The sequence below is a fragment of the Scyliorhinus canicula genome, chromosome 12, assembly GCF_902713615.1.
Source record: "Scyliorhinus canicula chromosome 12, sScyCan1.1, whole genome shotgun sequence".
NCBI lineage: Eukaryota > Metazoa > Chordata > Chondrichthyes > Carcharhiniformes > Scyliorhinidae > Scyliorhinus > Scyliorhinus canicula.
In genome coordinates this window covers 20016197-20036245 of record NC_052157.1, presented here as the reverse complement: position 1 = coordinate 20036245, position 20049 = coordinate 20016197, and the positions used below count along the sequence as shown (strand labels likewise).

The 20049-nt window shown below is 47.1% G+C and overlaps 1 protein-coding gene and 1 pseudogene across 1 annotated transcript in view; both read left to right on the top strand.

Annotated features, from left to right (window-relative positions):
• Positions 1-210: 210 nt before the first annotated feature.
• Positions 211-2423, top strand: LOC119974854 (annotated as a pseudogene).
• A 12595-nt stretch (positions 2424-15018) lies between these two features.
• Positions 15019-20049, top strand: part of LOC119975190 (cytosolic carboxypeptidase 4) — a 287106-nt gene continuing 282075 nt past the window's right edge. The window contains exon 1 of the mRNA XM_038814795.1: positions 15019-15136. Coding sequence (XP_038670723.1) covers positions 15080-15136 — 57 coding nt within the window. The 5' untranslated portion in view covers positions 15019-15079. The remainder of the gene's footprint in view (positions 15137-20049) is intronic.

Genomic DNA, 20049 nt, shown 5'->3' with positions numbered 1-20049 from the left:
AAGCCCACTTGTGACAATAAAGATATGTTTATAGTTTATGATGCTTGGGATAGACAAAGAGATGCGGCACGTGCGAGGTCACTGTGCAGACTGCCTAAGGGACTGGTGCAGGGGCATGGCTCCAGGAATGAAAGAGCAGAAAATTTGAATAGTCTGAGCAAGGAGTGACCAGCATGCGGAAAATGAAAGGTGTTCCCCACGCAATTCAGGATGGCTGTGAAGTTTACTATTGAGAGCCCAGATGTGACATACAACAAGGATTACATTGGGGAAGTGTATCCCTACCAGGCTACACATGTCTATGAAGAGAATGGATCAATTAAGGTGAAACCATGTTCTAACAAATTGACCTTCCACATGGAGAGGGAGGTGCCAAAACTTGGCGTGATGCTCGTTCGATGGGGTGGTAACAATGGAACAACAGTTACTGCAGCAGTTCTGGCCAACAAGTTGGGACTTTCCTGGATAACCAAAACAGGAAGATGTTACCAATGATGGGTGTGTCCAGAACCAAGGGTCACAGCCTGAGGATTCGGGCTAAACCATTTCGGACAGAGATAAGGAGACATTTCTTCACACGAAGAGTGGTGAGTCTCTGGAATTCATTGCCACAGGAAGTAGTTGATGCTAAAACTTTGAATATATTCAAGAGTCGGCTGGATATAGCACTTGGGGAGAATCGGATTAAGGCTATGGGGGAGAAAACAGGATTAGACTATTGAGTTGGATGATCAGCCATGATCGTGATGAATGGCGGAGCAGGCTCGAAGGGCCAAAAGGCCTCCTCGTGCTCGTATCTTCTATGTATCTATGTATCTATAAGTGTACGTGGCCATCAAGGATCTACTGCCCACAGTGAATCCAAATGACATTGTGTTTGATGGCTGGGATATCTCCTCCATGAACCTCTCTGATGACATGGTGCGAGCTCAGGTCCTTGACGGGCAGCTTCAGGAACAGCTGAAGCCTCACAAGAAGACGTTCTACCCCTGACCTTCTGTTTACCTTCCAGAATTCATTGCTGCTAATCAGGAGGACAGGGCAGATAATTTAATCCGAGTTTCCAAGAAGGAGCAGGTGGAGCAAATTAGAAAGGACGTTGGGGTCTTCAATGCAAAGAGTGGAGTCAGCAAAGTGATTGTCTTGTGGACTGCGAATACTGAGTGTTTTTGTCATGTCATTCCTGGTATCAATGACAGCAGAAAGCCTCATGAAGGCGATTGAGATAGTGCGCCACTGGAACAATTATGAAATAGACAAATTAGTGTGCTGTCCAACTGAGTTATTTGCTATCTTGCCACCCAACTGCTTTTGGAACTGTGAAATGCAGTTGTCAGAATATCCCGTTGTGTGAAATACTAATTTGTCATCACCTTGTTTAATTCTCCATTGCAATGTGGAAGGGAGGTATCTCCATCATCCATGTTTGCTGTGGCTAGCATTTTGCAGGGCTGTGCTTACATCAATGGATCCCCACAGAATAACTTTGTACCAGGAATTTTGATCTTGACTCAAATGCAAGGGGCTGGATTCTCCGGTCGCTGATACCGAAATTGCGTTCGGCGAACGGCCGGACAATCCAAATTTATGACCAAATCGGGGCGGCGTCGCTTTCGTGTGGCTCCACCCCCTCCAAATTAACGTATTCGTAGAGTACGGCGCCATGTATTGACGGCCTCAGGACAGTGCCTGAGCCCGCCCCCGATGCTCCGCCCCCGACTGAACGAGTTCCCGATGGCGTGAGTCTCTCATGGTCTCATCCGTCGGGAACTCGGCTAGGCGGCTGCGGACTCAGTTCAGCACTGCCACAGTCGGGGGAGGGACATTATACCGGGCTGGGGGCACTGTGGGGGGGGGGGGGGGGGGGGGGGGGGGGGTGAGGGGGGGGGTGGTCCAGGGTGCGCGAGCCGGCCAAATAGGCTGCAGGCCGCCGCCATGTGCATGCGTGGCCACGGACCCGGCAATTCTCCGGGGCGTATCGGCAGCTAGAGCCGGGTGCTCTACGCTGCCGTCCTGCTAGCCCCCAGCAAAATGGCGAATCGGTGGCCGCTTTGCGCCAGTTTTCCCACCGTTTCCATGCCGGTGTGGGAACATAGCCCCAGAATCGGAGAATCACTAGTGGTGATGACTTCAAATCTGGCCAGACAATGATACAATCTGTTCTTGTAGACTTCCTCGTCAGTGCTGGTTTAAAGGTTGTAATTAAATATGTTCCAGATGTTGGAGATAGCAAGCGTGTGATGGACGAGTATACATCAGAAATGATGAAGGGGGGCACTAACACCATTGTCCTCCATGACACATGTGAGAGCTCGTCTGGCCCTTCCTCCTCAGAACCACATGTTCCTGGAACACAAGATGCAAAGGAGCTTTGCGACCACCCAGATGCCTGGTCACCCTGCAGCTCAATCTATACCTCATAAAACTGTAAAGCTCAACAATATCCTCCTCCACACAAACCATATTTTAAATGGTCACATCAATGGATATGTTAATTAAATTTTCAAAGATCTTACTTGCAGACAATGGTGTAGTAATTTAACTGTTCTCTGGGCCACCCCATTTTTTTTTTGTTTCAGATTTCTAACTCTAAGCTATTCTGAATATATCTGCTCTTTTTAATCATCTCTCAAACACTGGAATGTCAGGTAAGGTCAGTCCTGTTTGCCACATCCTAGCCTTGTGGTGCTGTGGGTGACTATGTAGTTTTGCATCAGTTATAACCTTGTCAAGAATGTTTTATGTGAAATATTTTCATGTTGGATGTCTTGGTCATACAGTTATAAGTGGACAATTTACTGTCAAAAATGAGCACAATCCTGAGGTGTAACTAGCTACTGAATACTTGAGAATAAAATCCTGCATCTTTAAAAAAAAGGATGGGCAAAGAGCAAATCTATGATACCATGGGTTCGATCCAACACACTACAACAGAAAAGCAGCTTGCCGCGGCGCAGTGTGGCCAATAGAAGCTGAGAAACCTCACTCCCAGCATCGAACTGGCTCACTTGCATTGTATCTCGCGAGACAGTGCGATGTAAATTCCGCCCATTGTGGGTGGGATCACTTTTTAGCAAATCTGCATATCAGAGCAAGACAGCTAGTCTAACTTTAATGTGCAGTTTATTGACGTACCTGTGGTGTTGGGATCTATCCCCTTTGCCTTTGAGACCTCAGGTGAGTGCTGTTCAGTACTGGTCTGGAGAGAGATGCAGTGGTATTTGTCAAGGTTCATCCCGAGCAGCTCTGTGACACAGGACTCTGTCCTCGACGGACTGTTTCCGGGGACACACACCGAAACAAACATCAACTGCTGCTGGAAGGTCATCAACTTGGTGAAAGACGCTCTTTGGTCTGCCCGTAACTTGCTGATCGTCCAGTGTAAAGAATTGTCCTCAACCGAGTGTTGCAGACTGGCACATTCCAAGGTCCAGGACTACGTGCTGAGGGACGCACTCAGGCTTGGGGCAGCTGCCGCCAAGGCGCAATGGGGAAAGACCACTGTGTAAGGTCTCACCAGCAAATGTACACCGAGGAGCTGGTAACTGTGTAAAACCTCTCGGTCTGTGTCATTAATACTCCAATGTATAAAAGAAACATGACAATGTAAATATTTAAGAAAGAATTTTAACGTAAAGAGGCATATAGGTGTAATGTCATCCCAATTGAATGGAAGAAAGTCAAGGGAATGTGTAGCTTTGATGGAAATGTACAATCAAGATAATTTGAAATGTTCTGTAATGTTTATTATAGATTTTATGAATAAAGTATATTTTTTGGAAAAAAAAACTGGTCTCCACAAATGGCGACCAGAAGGACCGGCACTTTGGGGGGAGGGGTTTACAAAGAATCAGAGGTCCCCAGGTGCATGCCCTTTGGCCAGAGTGGTACCTTTGCACTATTGGTGCCACCTGGGCATCCTGGCACTGCCAAGGTGCCCAGGTGGCCCTGAAAGTTGGCAGGGGCACAGCCAGTGTTCCAGGTTGGCATTTTCTATGTGCTGGTGACTGGGCCAGCGTTACCCTGTGGGGGTGTTGGGGGTGTGGTGCTGGGGACCCTCCCACAGTGCATTGGGTCTTGGGGAGGTCAGGGGGTGCTTTGGGGGCCTCGGAGATTGGGATGCCTTTTAAAAGCAGCACCCCAATCTCTCGCTAAAATGAGGCGAGCGGAGCTCCTCGGGGTAGAAAACGGGGTTATGTGCGGCCTCAGCCATATTCCCCACTGAGACCCCCTTATTTACCGTGAGTGCCGAGAAACAAGCGACTAAACGCACTCGCTATGGGACTTAGTTCCCATTTAGTTGAGTCGCGCCTCATATCAGTGGTGGCTCAATTCCTTATTTAGTTGCGGTGACCAAACAGTGGAGTTTTCATACTGAATAAACTTTATTCAGCCTTGTACTGTTTACAGCTACTCACTGTTGTAGTGAACATGTATCTAATTGAGACATTTGATTCTTTTCTATCAGCACATTATTAGGCAACTGTTTGTCATTCCTGGAAATTATATTTCCCTTAGCTGGGGAGTCCAGAACCAGGGGGCACAATTTCAAAATAAGGGGGAAGCCACTTTGGGCCAAGATGAGGAGGAATTTCTTTACACAGGGGGTTGTGAGTCTTTGGAATTCTCTACCCCCTGAGGGAAGTGGAAACTCAGTCAATGGGCATAATTTTTCAGGTCTGCTCATTGCGGGAGCAAATCCCGTTATGGTGCTAAATCTCGCGAGAGGAACATAATGGGATTTGCGCCGGTGAGATCTTGGTTTGAGATCTTCCCCGTCCCCTGCCAGCGACGTGATCACATTGACACTCTTTCTGGCCATGAACCTGATTTCCATTCATTAAAATAAATTGAAATGCCATTAAATGGCTTCGCGCCGTACCTTCCAGTCCCTTGTGATGTTACCACCCCCCCCACCTGCTCCCCACCACCACCCCAAGCAGCGTGATGTCACCCCATCGCGATTCACGATTGGTTCTCGAAATCGAAAACCAGTCATGATGGCCACGACTGGGGAGTGGAGGTACCTTCAGGCCCCAGGGTTGAGGGCTGAGGCTGGGCAGTGTCCCTGGGCTTCTAGGCTCTATGCAGCCCCAGCCTCACCAGCGTGATGGCGCAAAACATGCCCACCGATTCTTTTCTGATGTCAGAAGATCTGCACAGAAAATCTAGCTGTTTTTCTGGGGAGAAAGACACTGGTTTTCAGTCAGAACCTGACACTTTGCCATTTTTTTTGGAAGATTCCTCCCATTAAGCGTGTTTAAGGTGAAGATTGACAGATTTCTGGTGAACAATAACATAAAGGATTATGGGGCTAGTGGGTGCAAAAGGTATTGAATCAGCCATGATCACATTGAATAGCGGAGCAGTCTTGACAGGCTGAACGGTCTGTTTCTGTTCCTATACCATGGGCCCGATCGAACGGCCATGCGGCACCCGAAAAGCAGCTCGTCGGGGTGTGGCCCCGTTAGAAGCTGGGAGATCCCAATTCCTGGGATCTACCCGGCTCGCAACACCTCCCGAGATCCAACATGATCTCACAAGACGTTGCGATGTAAATCCCGCCCATTATGGGCAGGATCACCATTTGGCAAATCTGAATGTAAAAGCGAGACAGCTAGTCTCACTTTACTGTGCAGATTCCCGAGTTACAAAGATGCCCACCTTGATACACTGGGGAGTTCTGGTGAGCAGAGCTCCTCAGTGTAGAAAAAGGGGCTATATGCAGCCTCCTGCTCATGCCCCTTATCTAACATGAGTGATGTTTTATAGCCATGTGGGCTGGGATTCTCCCCTACTCGGCGGGGCGGGGGGTCCTGGCGTAGCGGAGTGGCACCAACCACTCCGGCGTTGGGCCTCCCCAAAGGTGTGGACTTCTCCTCACCTTTAGGGGCTAGGCACACACCGGAGTAGTTTCCGCTCCGCCAGCCGGCGCAACGGCCTTTGGCGCTAAGCTGCCCGGCGTCGGGGCTGGCCGAAAGGCCTTCGCCAGTCCGCGCATGCGCCGGTTCGTCTCGGCCGCTGACGCCACCACCGGCGCATGTGAGGTAGGGGGGGTCTCTTCGGCCTCCGCCATGGTGGAGGCCGTGGCGGCGATGGAAGTAAAAGAGTGCCCCCACGGCATTGGCCTGCCCACCAGTCGGTGGGCCCCAATCACGGGCCAGGCCACCTGGGGTGGGGGCACCCCCTGGGACCGATCGCCCCGCGCCTCCCCAGGACCCCAGGGGCCTGCACGCGCCGCCAATCCCGCCGGCACCAGAGGTGGTTTAAACCACGTCGGCGGGGTTGGTCTGTCAGCGGCGGGACTTCGTCCCATCGCGGGCCGGAGAATCGCCGCAGGGGGCACGCCGATCGGCGGGGCGTGATTCCTGCTCCCGCCGATTCCCGGCTGGCGGAGATTCCCGGCCACGGCGGGGGCGGGATTTACGCCGGCTCCGGGAGATTCCCCGACCTTGCGGGGGTCAGAGAATTCCACCCGTGTTTCCTGGCATTGCGAGCACCGGGAAACACGTGGCTAAACGCACTCGCAATGGGACTTTGTTCCCTTTTTGTGAAATCGCACCATACATGTACAATGTTATTGTTATGACCCGCACAGGTCTTTATGGGGGAGGGATAATCCACTACCCCGTGGAATTTGTAGAATACGATATCCCCCGATAAGGGGGTGGGGGGCCCTTAACGAAGTTTAAGTGCCTTAATAGAATCGGACAGTCAGACACTGACTCGAGAAGACCCAGTAGGGATCTACTGGATCTGTACATCTTAAATAAATTAAGTTTTGTTTTTCTCTACAACTCGGTGTGGACTCCTTTCTTTGCCCCTTACAAAAGTCATATATTATGTACTGCAAAATAGTTTATATCACTTGCACAAATCTTTAACTCAAAGAACATCAGTACAGATAATGGGCATGTTCTACCGGCCGTGTTGCGCCTGAAAGGCAGTGTTGATGTAAGCTTACTTGTGACGATAATAAAATGTTATGGGAGAGGTGTTTTCAGAACCCCAAAATGTATCATGGAGTTCAACCAACCCCCACCTTTAATGGATTGTTGCTTTTGAAGCACACGGCTTGTTCCCCAGGTATAGTATTACAATCATGGACACGTGGTTTTTTAAAACAACACAATGTTTATTCCATGAACTCAAATTAACCTTTTAAATAAACATTGGATCTCTTAACACCCCTTACATCAAAGATAACCTCGAAAATAATACAACATTAAATAATCCCTCAAAATGTTCCTTTACACATCCAAAAGACTTAACAAATCCTTCAAACAGAAGCACATTAGATTTATATTCAATACTGAGACCTTTTTACAATTCCAATTTCACCGAAGGATTAACAGATAGTCCTTCATGGCAGAGATCACCAGCAATGCAGCTCACAGCCACACCCAAGCTTTCTTCAAACTGAAACTAAAACTCCCAAAAAGCAGAAGTGAGCTCAGCTCCCCCCCTCCCCCCCGTGACTTCACTTCAGTAATATGATCAGCCTCATTTCTTAAAGGTACATTTCTTAAAGATCCACTTCTTAAAGGCACTCTCACATGACAAAAAGATTATAAAAAATGATTACAGAAGGTCGGGAAATCCCTTTCCTGGGAACTCCCTGGCTCGCCACACCTTGTGAGACAGCTGGTCTCACGCTAACATAGGTTTTCCTGAGATATCCGAGGTGTTGGGATCTAACCCCTTCGCCTCGGAGACCTCGGGAGAGTGCCATTCAATGTTGATCTCCACAAATGGGGACCAGATGGGATGGCGGCCAGGGGTTTCCTTTGCGGATGTGGGGGGGGGGGGGGTGCGAGTACCCCCTTATCGGGTTTGGGGGTTGCATCGTGGGTCGAGAGATAAGGAGGCCATTTAGAAATGGTGATCTTTGTAATGATATGTATGTAGGATATAGGCAAGCTAGTGAAGGGTTAATTATTACATCTCAGTGTAAGTCAAACACTAGAGGGCACCACCAGTTCTCAGTATAAATATTAGACCTTGGAGAATGATGGGTAGTGAGCAAAGGAGAGAGACTGAGAACAGAACAAGGAGTAGAATAGATTAGAGAGAGTTAACACGAGGATATCATTAGTGACTTCTGGATTATTGATTACTGCTGGACAGGTTCAATGTTACTTTATTATTAACTGTAGCTCAGTAGTGTGTGCGAACTTCATTTAATTTATCGTTACCCAATCAATTAGTTTTGATTCGATCTTATGTTTAGTGGTTTCTTTGTCATTAACTAAACAGACCATTCAGATCAAAAGGCAAAGAACAGCGACATATTACCACCAGAGGTAATATAACAACCTTATCGCTCTCTGCACTGAGGGGTTCCGCCGAGCGCAGTTCCTCAGGGCAGGAAACGGGACTAAGTGCAGTCTCATTGTGGGGGGGGTGGGGGGGGTTCCCTGTTGAGGGTCTGAAATCAAGATTGACACTGCAGTGCAGTGCGGATGGTGTGTTACACTGTTGGAGGTGACCTCTTCAGATGAGATGTTAATCTGAGACCTCATCTGCCTTCCCAGTGTTAGTAGGCTCCAAGCCGATTGATGAAGTGGAAACGAAGACACAATGCTTTTCTTTATCATGTTTTTATTGACTTTTTCAGTTTCACAGCTTTCCTTCTACACCATGTCTCAGCTTTCTCCCTTTTACATTCTTTTCAAACAAAAAGTCAATAAATTAAACAAAAATGAGAGGAGATTGTGAGCCACTGTGACAGAAATCAAATCGTCAAAGGAAACTTAACAATTTTGGGTATATATGTCCAGAGGCTCTCAGTGGAGTCGGCTCCATTGAGTGAGGTGAGGATGAAATGGGAGGGTTATTTGGGTCCCATTCTGATGGTGAGGTGGGGAGTGAGGCCCTTCTTCACAGGGTCAACTCCACGTCTTCATGTGCTCGACTAAGTTTGATTCAATTCAAGGCAGTGTACAGGGCGCATCTGACTAAAGCAAGGATGAGCGGATTCGTTTCTGGGATGGAGAACAAGTGTGAGCCCAGCTAACCATTATCCCAAGTTGGTAACGTCCTGGGCCTCTTCCTTTGACACCATGTCGGAGATAAGCAAAATAGATTTGGATCCATGTCTGCTGGTGGTCAAAGAGTCATCGGACTCGAAACGTTAGCTCTTTTCTCTCCCTACAGATGCTGCCAGACTTGCTGAGATTTTCCAGCATTGTCCCTTTCGTTTCAGATTCCAGCATCCGCAGTAATTTTCTTTTATCCAGGGAGAATCGGAGCTAGGGGACAGCATAACGAAAAAGGGGGATACCAAGAAGGGGCTGGTGGTGGGGGGGGGGGGGGGGGGGCACGGGGAGACGGTAGGGGGGAGGAAGACACACCAAGACAGGCAATACCAATATGTATATAAGAACCACACGTGCTGCAAATATTAAATGTAAATTGGTACTGTGTAGAAATTGAAAATACCAATAAAAAATATTTTTTTAAAAAGGAGTTGCACCCTCAGGCAACCACGTCGTCATGTATGTTCAAAGACAATGCATGCCTATCTCCTGGTTCTCTTAGTCTCAACATTGCAATAACACTCAGTGGTATAAAATACCCTGTGGCACTATTACATCGAAGAGCAGGTGTCTGTGTCCTGCCGAATGTTTATCCCTCTGAGATACCCTCAATTACGACACAGGAGAGAAGATTGGTAATTCAAAGGCTTTAATTACCAGAGAACCGGACAGCTGCCGAGAAGTGTGGTCACAGCATGCTGCCCAGTGAGCATCACCTTATATACCGTTTCTGGGGGCGGAGCCAGAGGCGGAGTCCCCCAGGGTTCCAAGCCCGGTCTTAAAGGGCCAATGTATTAAAGGCAAGGTACAGTTACAGCAGTTACCGATACCATTCACCCTCACTCAACATAACAAATAAAAACAGATTATCTAACCATTATTAATTTGCTGTTTGCGGAAGCTGGCTCTGCAGTAGCTGCCTTTTACATTCCCGACAAGTGACGACACTTCATTGATTGCACTTTGCTTTGAGATGTCCGGGGGGCCATGAAACGTGCTACAATAATGCGAGCCTTTTATTTCTTTGGGAGGTGCCGTCTTAGTGAAGTGTCATTCCACCAGGGGCTACCTCAGATGGGAAACGGGTGGGAGTCCTGGTTAAGGAGAGGGGTTTGGTAATGGAACCTGTCACTTCTTAAGTGAACCAGGCTGTACAATGTTTAAGTGGAATAAAAGATTTTTAAGATGGAATAGCTTTCCCTGGGGCTGGTTTTCTGGGAGAACCGTTTGCTCCATCCGAGCTGGAATTCCCCTTCCTGAGCCCTTAAACAACACTGGAATTTAAGGACATGTGGCCCTTATAAAAGGCGGCGCGAAGGCAGAAATGGAGCAAATTGTATGACGTTTGTTCTTCATTTTCATGGAGTAATAGCAGCATGGCAGGCATGTTGCACACTCACTATCAAATCTACAAGAATACTTGACTTAATAAATCCAGATCCTGCCTGAAATTCTTGCCCTGTCCACAACAATTTACTTATACAAGAATGGAGGAACTTTAAGGCTCTTCAATTCTATCCTGCTTTTTAACATTCACGCCACACAAGTGCCAGGCAATGACCATCTCCAACAAGAGAGAATCTAACCTTCTCCTCTGGTATTGCCATCACTGAATCCCTTACTCTCAACATTTTTGGGGTTATCATTAACCAGAAACTAAACTGAACCAGCTACATACTGCGGCTGCAAGAGCAGCCAGAGGTTGGGTATTCTGCAATGAGTAACTCACCTCCACATTCTCCAAAGCCTGTCCACTATCTACAAGGCAGAAGTCAGGAGTGTAATGGAATACGCTTCACTTGCCTGGATGATTGCAGCTCCAACAACACTCAAGAATCTCAACACCACCCAGGACATGGCAGCCCGCCTGAATGGCATCTCATCCACCACAATCAACATTCACTCCCTGCCCCACAAATGCTCATCGGCAGCAGTGTGTACCATATACAAGATGCGCTGCAGCAAACTCACCAAAGTTCCTTCAACAGCAGGAACTTTGTCCTCTACCACCAAGAAGGACAGGGGCAGCCGATGCATGGGAACACCAGCACCTGGAAATTCCCCTCCAAGCCCCACACCATCTTGATTTGGAACCGTTACTTCACTGAGAGGGTCAAAATCATTGGACTCCCTTCCTGACAGCAGCGTGGGTATACCTACACATGGACTGCAGCAATTAATATTAATATTTGTTGTCACAAGTAGGCTTACATTAACACTACAATGAAGTTACTGTGTAAATTCCCTAGTCGTCACACTCTGGCGCCTGTTTGGGTACACAGAGGGAGAATTCAGAATGTCCAATTCACCTAACAAGTCTTTTGTGACTTGTGGGAGGAAACCGGAGCACCTGCAGGAAACCTACACAGACACGGGGAGAACATGTAGACTCTGCACAGACAGTCACCCAAGCCAGGAATCGAACCTGGGATCCTGGTGCTGTGAAGCAACAGCGCTAACCAATGTGCTACCGTGCCGCCCATAAGGAGGCTCACCGTCCCCTTCTCAAGGCTATTAGGGATGGACAATAAATGCTGACCCAGCCAGCAACACCCACGTCCCGTGAAACAATAAATAAAAACGTTGATCGAGAAGTATTGCATCTTCTGTTCGAGAGAAAATAATTGTGAAATTTTAAAAGGCAACAGGTTAGATTTCTCCTGTGCACCCTCCATTTCATGTTCATACTGTATTTTTAACACATAAAATGATGTCAAATGTAAGGTGTTGTCTCCCAGTCTTACATTTCTGGCAAGTAGCTAATGACCGCATCATCTTCAAGTAACAAGATCCTTCATCACTGGCAAGTAACAAGATGCTTTATTGCTTGCAAATGCCGAGAACCTCCAGTGCTGGCAGAGAAAATCAGATGGAAAAAGCTTTGACTTGTTTGGACAGTTTGTCTTGTCAAACTGATATGTTTGTCAGTGAGTCACATCAGTAACCTACTTTACAGCACAGCGTGACAGCTTTTACATTTTGGGATCAGGTAAATATGGGAATGGTCCTTTCCAATCGCGGGCAGGGGTGAGGTGGAGCTGCGTTATTTTGCCGATGCTACTTTTGATGTGAGACATTGAACTGCGGGCTTGTTCCCCACGTCCATCTCACCTCCGGGCCATTTTGGCAGTGGTGGCATCAGGTGACCAGCAGAGCTACCTGCTTCCTCATGGTGGGTCGCTTAGCGAAGAAGGCAAATCGAGAGACTAACTGGGGAATTTTTCAGTTGGCCCTCAGGTTCCACAGGTGACAGGAGGCAGTTTTACTTCCAGAAGGTGGTAGGCAGTGGAGGATGTCAGTCCACCAGGCAGGCCTAGAAGTCTTTCCTGCCAGTGTGCAGGAGCAGCCGCAGACTGTGCTGCAGAGCAGGGTTTTTCAAAATGTGCGTTGCAACCCACGGGTGGGTCTTGGATGGGATAGGGAGCGATTGGCCGCGCCTTTCCCGCGGAGGTTCCGATCGCGGGAGAAGCACCCAACGGCTGCTACCAGCTTTTACACTGAGAATGGCGCCTGCTGCCGCCTTTTATATGAAAATAAATGAGGCTGTGTGGAGTCTTCCGGCCAGATGTGGCAGCAGAGAGCAGGTCACGTGCCCAGCATGCACACTTGCTGTCAAGCTTCCTCCAGGTACTTGCTTTCGGCACCAAATCACAGAGCAGTGTTGCTTCCATTTTCCAGCTACTGGCAAGCAAATTGTGAAGATGAATTGCTTTATTTCTTTACCTATTGGACAGGTTCTCACAATTGAATCTGCTGGAGAGAGCTACTCAGAAGAGTTCAGGGCAGTGCTAGTGCTATCTCTGTACAGAGCTCCAGGGCATCTGGTTAACAGGCTACAAAGAAGTAACTTAAGTCGGGAACAAGGCAGTATAAAGATGATTTCTCGAGGTATGGTTTTGTCAATTGTACTGATGCAAATAAGGATGCAAAGCCCATATGTTTATATTCAGGAAAGTACTGCAAAGAGAGGAGATGTTTCAGATTTTGAATGCGAAATGGTGGGTGAAAATTGCTTTTGAGGTTGAGACCCCAGAGTCAGTTATTAACTTAGAACTGACTCCAAATTAAAAGACTACTCTGCTGTAGCTGACCTACAATACCACATTAAAAACACGGCAAAAGCCCATGAGGCTGGCAGCATTCTGGAGCAGCATCTCCCAGGAGGATCCAGTGCTGAGTAAAACATGCATTTTGTTGCTAATGCCCTTCACGGTGACCTACTTGCGCAAAGTTGGATTTTCTGTTTTCATAAAGATGAAGACAAAGGAACTGGTTGAAGTCTGCATCTGATATGCGCATTGCCCTCCCCTCCTTTGAACCTGACTCAAGTGAGATTGTGAAGATTAATAGGCTCCTCGTTCGCATTAAGGTAAGTGGCTGTGGTGTGGGGTGCGAAGGTCGGCCTGTTGGCAAAAGTGGGTACCGGGAAAAAAAGTTTGAAAAATACTGCTGTAGAGGGCTTCAGTCAACCTTCCCTAAACAGCGGTGACCTCGCGTAAGTATTTATTTTCTAATTTAAAATGTAAAAAAGTTGGAGAGAGGGCGCTGCCATTTTGAAATGCCCTCTCTGTTCCTTATCTTCCATTGCAGGCAGCAGCTCATTTCAAGTTGGAAGGTCTCTGATTGGCCTCTCCAGTCTTGCGAGCCTGGCCACTGCTGTTAATTGGACAGCCCTATGGCCCTATTGAGCTGGCCTGAAGAATCTCACAGGTGAGTAACTGTTTACCCCCGGGGCCAGCTTCGCAACCCAGAAATAGTCCTGACCTCTGTTTCCCACCCATAGAATCCATACAATGCAGAAGGAGGTCATTTGGCCCATTGAGTCTGCACCTATCCTCTGAAAGAGCAACCTACCTAGGCCTGCTCCTCCTCCCTACCCCCATAACCCCATCTAACCTGCACATCTTTGGAGCATGGGAGTAAACTGGAGTACCCAGAGGAAACCCACGCAGACACGGAAAGAACATGCAAATCCCACACAGTCAGTCACCAAGGCCGAAATTGAACCTGAGTCCCTGGCACTGTGAGGCAGCAGTGCTAACTGCTGTGCCACCTTGTGCCCCAGAGGGCAACTCCAGACCCCCTCGCCCCTCATCGCAACACTTAAAGAAGAGCAGGCGATCATCTCGTGTCATCCTAGCACACATTTATCCCTCTATAATCGCCAGTCGGAGCAGATATCTGGGGACTTATTTCTCTCTGCTGCCTGACTTGTTCATTTTCCAACACAAGCACATTGTCTAAACTTCAAAATGACTTTATTGATTGTGAAACCCCATTGCAGCCAACGGAATGAAATATCAAATGCTGGGTGTAACAGGTGGCTGATGTGACATTGCTGATTGTCTGCCAATTTTCCACCCTCCCCTGTTCAGGGGCCACTGGTATTTCTGCAACGCTTCCTTGTTTCTACTGTCCCGCATTTTATTTAAGGATCTTTAGCACTTTGTTTGTCCTTTGCTGCTTCGTACACTCTGCGTTCTGATTGACAGCAACTATCCTCCAGCAATATTCATGCTTTCGCTGCCTGTTCCATACTTTGTCCTGGTCGTGAGGGTGGTTGGGGGGGGGGGGGGGGATTGCGAGGGGTTTAAAAAGGGCAGTATAAGTAACTTTGACATTAGTTCTACCTAAAGACAACATTGCAGAGCATGCTGTGTCTAATTACATTTGGAGACAGGGATGGAAAAGTATAGACGCTGTTTCCCTTTGGGATTGATAAACAGCTCAGCTGGGAATGTGGTGAGGCTGCCAGGACAGCTTTCCTGTCCTCCTCTTGTTCCTTGGTGTGGGCTCAATCCTCAATCGCTACCGCTAGCTGCTTAGTGTGCGGCTGTTTTGTATCATGCACTCATCGAAATTTTTGTATCAGGAAATTGATACCTCCCTCTGTGCCAAAGGCAAGAGGTGTCAATCTCTGATGTCCCCACAAAAGCAACTGCCCAGTCTTCTCCAAGAGAGTGAGTGAGAGAGAGAGCTCTTGTGCTTGTTTTGAAATTCCTGTCCCCCACTCTGACCCTTGGTTACAGTCCGTAGCAGAAATGACTTCTGCTTCGGGAAATGCAACAGGATTGGAAGTGCTTCTTTCAACACTCAAGGTAAGGCTCCTTGCTCGTATGTATCCCTTTTGTGTTTCGATTAGTTTTTGTCGACTGCTTCAAAGTTCAGAAAGATTGAATTGTCCTAAACTAATGGGTTAGGTGCATGCTTTTTTAAAACCATTTCAACGGGAGATTGTTTGCACATACTTAAATAATCAAATTGGGATTAGATATCTGCATGTGGTTACAGATGACACATCTTCAAAATGGAATAAACTGGTCAGAAGTTGTTCAAAATGATTATTTATTAATAGGAAATAGAGGACGTTCATGGTCCCAATCTACACTGAGAGTAAAATAGCATAACACTGCTTGTAGGAACTATTATAATTCCAACTGTCTCTATAATGGTATTCACCTCTTTAGATCAAATCAAATTGTAGCTGGAAAAAACTATCCAGCCGACCTGGGGAAGAGTTTAAAAGACTTTATGGCAAATGTTGTAAGGGGTAATGGTGTTAATCTATGGACTGTGTCGGTCATCAGTTATATTTGCGCAATGATTTTTAATGCTATTGAACTGTTTTGTTATGCTGACCATTGTGTATGCTGGATAAATTGCATTTATTAATATTGGGGATGTACATAGGAAAAGGAGATGCCATTTCATTCTTCGGTCCGATTAAATCAAGGGTAATATGCACCTCAACTCCATTTTGCCCCATTATCTCCAGATCCCCTGTACTTAACTGAAATCAATTGATTCCACATCCACAGACATTTGTGGGGAGTCTATTCTATAATTTCAACAACCCAATGTGTGAGAAAAGGCTTTCTAATTTGAGGGCGATGGTGGTGTTTTGGTAATGTCACTGGACTGGTAACCCAGACATCCAAGCTAACGTTCTGGGGACATGGTTTCAAATCCCACCTTGGCAGCAGGTGGAATATAAATTCAATTGATTTCCAGAATTGAAAGCTAAGATTGAATAATAAAGGGAGGAGAGATGGCCCTGCACCCGCCCCCCCCCCACTCCCAGAAGCAAAGTTGGCTTGGAGCTGACATACGCCAACCCGTCCCGTAGCCGTAAAGTGTTGTGGGCAGGCTTAACGAGGGCTGTGTGGGACTTGAACCCCTCACTTGCGAGGAAATCATATTGGCGGAGGCTCCATCAGTCTTGGCAGCGGGGCAGGTAAGTCGGATCTTGGGCAGGGAGGGTTTGGGCAGGTTGGTGAGGGAGTGAGTTTAAGGTTGAGGGTAGGTCAGAAGGAATAAGGTGTTTAATTTCATGGGGGGGGGGGGCGGGGGCACATCCCCTATGCACCCCCACCACCACCGATCGGCAAAGGGGCCCCCAAAATTCGAACCCTTCTTGCTTACTCTTGTCGTTTAGAGAAGGCGATCTGCCATCCTTAGCTGGTCTGGCCCCCATGTGACTCCAGACCCGCAGCGATGTGGCTGACTATTAACTGTTCCCAAGAGATGGGCAACAGAAATGCTCACCGTTACATTGACATCCATGTTCCAAGAATGAATAAAACAATTTGGAAAAATTAGCATGACCAAGAATCATTGCAACATGAGCTGTGGATGGAATAATGTTTATAATATATTTGTAAATTTCCTGCAATATTTTCACGATAAAGGTGAACAATCAGTGGGCTGAATGGCAATGGTTCTAAAGATTGAAGCCAATGGCAGAAAAGGTGGGGAGGTAAGAAAAAAATATTTTTAGTTGCAGACAGGAAAACAGAATATTTGAAGTAGCGGCTGGTGACGGAGGGAATGCATAGAAGGGAGCAGAGGAGGGAATAATTAAACCAAAGTGGGGCTTGTGCTCAAAACCTCAATGAAATTATTACTGGAGGAAATGATAGCAGGTTTAAGATTGAAACAAAAATTACACGGGTAATGATAGCTCACAATGATCAACGAGGGGAGTTTAGCTCGAAGGCAAAATAAATCGGTCAGAAAAAGCCACAAAAGGAACCTAAGCCTCCTCGGGAGGCTCGAAATATTACTTGAGCATTCGCAGGAGGCTGCAAAGAGTAGCAGGGCTGCCTGAGACGTGAGAAAGGATAATGAAATCTGAAAGAAAAAGAGAAAATGCTGGAAGGACTCAGCACACCCAGCAGCCTCGTGGAGAGTAGATCAGAGGTGTTTCCAGTCCACATTGCTCGTTTTCAGAGCTCTTGAGGTTTTTTTTCAGCATTTTCTGTTTTTTATATAAACTACAAAGGGTACTGGGCAATTACGAGGAGTGCAAACACTAGCAGATCCCTAATTAGAGCGACTGAGAAGATAGTGCTTTGAATCAGCTGCCAGTAGCAATAAAGGGCGGTGTGGTGGCAAGGAGAGAAAAGCTGAAGTGGGGAACCAGGAACGGCTGGCGGAGTATAGCACAGATGTGGGGCGGGTAACATTTGGGACTGGTCTTTGTAGGAGCACGGCACTGAGGACCACTTGGCCAAAGTCTGACGAAACAGGAGAAATGATGCCTTGAAGACTTGTAAAGGGAAAATGTAAACGTGTCTTCAAAAAACAAACTTGCAGGAAACAAACTTGATTCTGTCCCCCGTATTTCCGAAAAGGCAAAGAGATGGTGAATCCCGCTTTCAATCGCTCCACCTCTTGTAGCTGCACCTCCAGTGGCCCAAGTCCCAAGCTCTGAAATTTCTTCCCAACACCTCCTCCCCCTCTATATTTCACTTTGATGCTTAAGGACGCTCTTTAAAACCTACCTCCTTCACCAGTCTTTAGTCATCTGACCAATATGGTTCAGTGCCATATTTTGTTTGTAAAGCTCCTGTGTTTTCATTATGTTAAAGTGTTAAATATTGTTACTGTTATTTACAGCATAGAAGGCGGCCATTCGGCCCTCCGTATCTCCACCGGCTCCCAAAAGAGCAACCTAGCTAGTCCCATTCCCCAGCCCTATCTCTGTAGCCCTCTAAATTTGTCACTTTCAAATTTATATCCAGCTCTCTTTTGAAACCTCCTATGCAATCCACCTCCATCACTCCCACTCAGCGCATTCCAAACCCCAACAACTCTCTGAGTAAAGAAGTTTCTTCTCATCTCACTCCTTGCTCTCTTGCTGACCATCTTGAAATTGTGACCCCCTAGTCACTGACATACCAACTAGTGGAAACAGAATATCCTTCTTTTCCAGGTCAAAATTGTTCTGAATTTTGAACACCTCAATAAGGCCATCTCTCAATCTACTCTGCTCCAAGGAGAACAAGCCCAATTTCTCCAACCTTTTCTTGTACATAAGACTCCTCATTCCTGATATCATTTTAGTAAATCTCCTCTGCAGTATCTCCAGGACTTCAACATCTTTTCTTAAATAATGTGCCCAGAACTGAACACCGTACTCCAAATGTGGTCTGACCAATGATTTGTAGAGGGGTAACGTCACTTCCTTGCGTTTATATTCTATGCCGCTATTTATAAACCCAAGGATGCGGTAAGCCTTCTTAATAACTGTTTCAACTTGCTTGGCCACCTTCAGAGAATTATGCACTTGAACCCCGAGGTCCCTTTGCTCCTGTACTCCCCTCAAAATTGTACCATTGAATCAAATTGTCTCCCCGTGTTTCTTCCACCAAAATGCATGACCTCACATTTTGCTGTTTGTTTGTTGTTGTTTATGCTGATCTGTTTTTTCCATAAACAGCAGTATGTGTGTACAGATTCGCTGCTTGCCCCTTGTAAGATGAGGGGAACCAGCTTGAATCCACCTCTCTTTATTCTTGAAGATTTAGTGTGTTTGCTTGAAATCCACTCAAACAGCAGCCCACAAGTTTGGTCCGTTGTATACCCGATAAATTGCGAAAACTCATTGGAAATATGTAACGGCTAGCGTCATTTGAAAAAGTAAACCGACTGTGATATCCATAACTGGGACAGTCACAAAGGTTATATATATTTGAAAATTGGTTCTGAGCTTACTCCAAGCTGGTTAACGTAGAACATACAGTGCAGAAGGAGGCCCTTTGGCCCATCAAGTCTGCACCGACCTACTTAAGCCCTCACTTCCACCCCACCCCCGTAACCCAATAACCCATCCTAACCTTTTTTGGTCACGAAGGGCAATTTATCATGGCCAATCCACCTAACCTGCACGTCTTTAGACTGTGGGAGGAAACCGGAGCACCCGCAGGAAACCCATGCAGACACGGGGAGAGCGTGCAGACTCGGCACAGACAGTGACCCAGCAGGGTGTCGAATCTGGGACCCTGGCTCTGTGGAGCCACAGTGCTAATCACTTGTGCTACCGTGCTGCTCTAACAGGGAGGCATTGATGGAAAACCCTGATCTGTAATGTGCTCTGGGATAACACAGGCTGCAACTGGATGCAGCTTTAACCAAAAGATACTGCTGCCTGTCTGTGCCTGTCTGTGTATCATTATGTGCATGTCTGCATATCATGACCAACTCTACAATACAGAGAATAGTATTGGCTGATGTCTTTTAAAACCTCTGGCACAGAGCCTTAGTTAAAAAGGCACCTACCAAGGTAAATCAGGACAGAACTGCTTCACAAACGTTACGCCTGAAGGAGAAACAGGATAATACTGAGGCAAAGGGCCAGCTGTAGAAAAGAGTGCAATGAAATCACTTTAAATCTAATTTTGCTCCACCTGTTTGAATGATTTCACTGTTCAGCAATCTAATCCCCAAACTGCAGACCCAAACCATTGCAAAGAACAGGCTTGGGAGACGGGTGCAATATTTAATATACTGAAAGAGAACAGACAAACAGTGGAATTCAAAGCAAAACACCGCGGATGCCGGAGATCTGAAATAAAAAAACAGGAAGTGCTGTAAAGACCCTTCAGGCCTGGCAGCGGTGGGAGATTGAAACAGAATTAATAGGCGGGATTTACCGCTCAACCCGCTGCGGAGGTGGCCCCGCCAGTGGCTGCATCTTCTGGTCCCGCCACTGTCAACGGAGTTTCCTCTG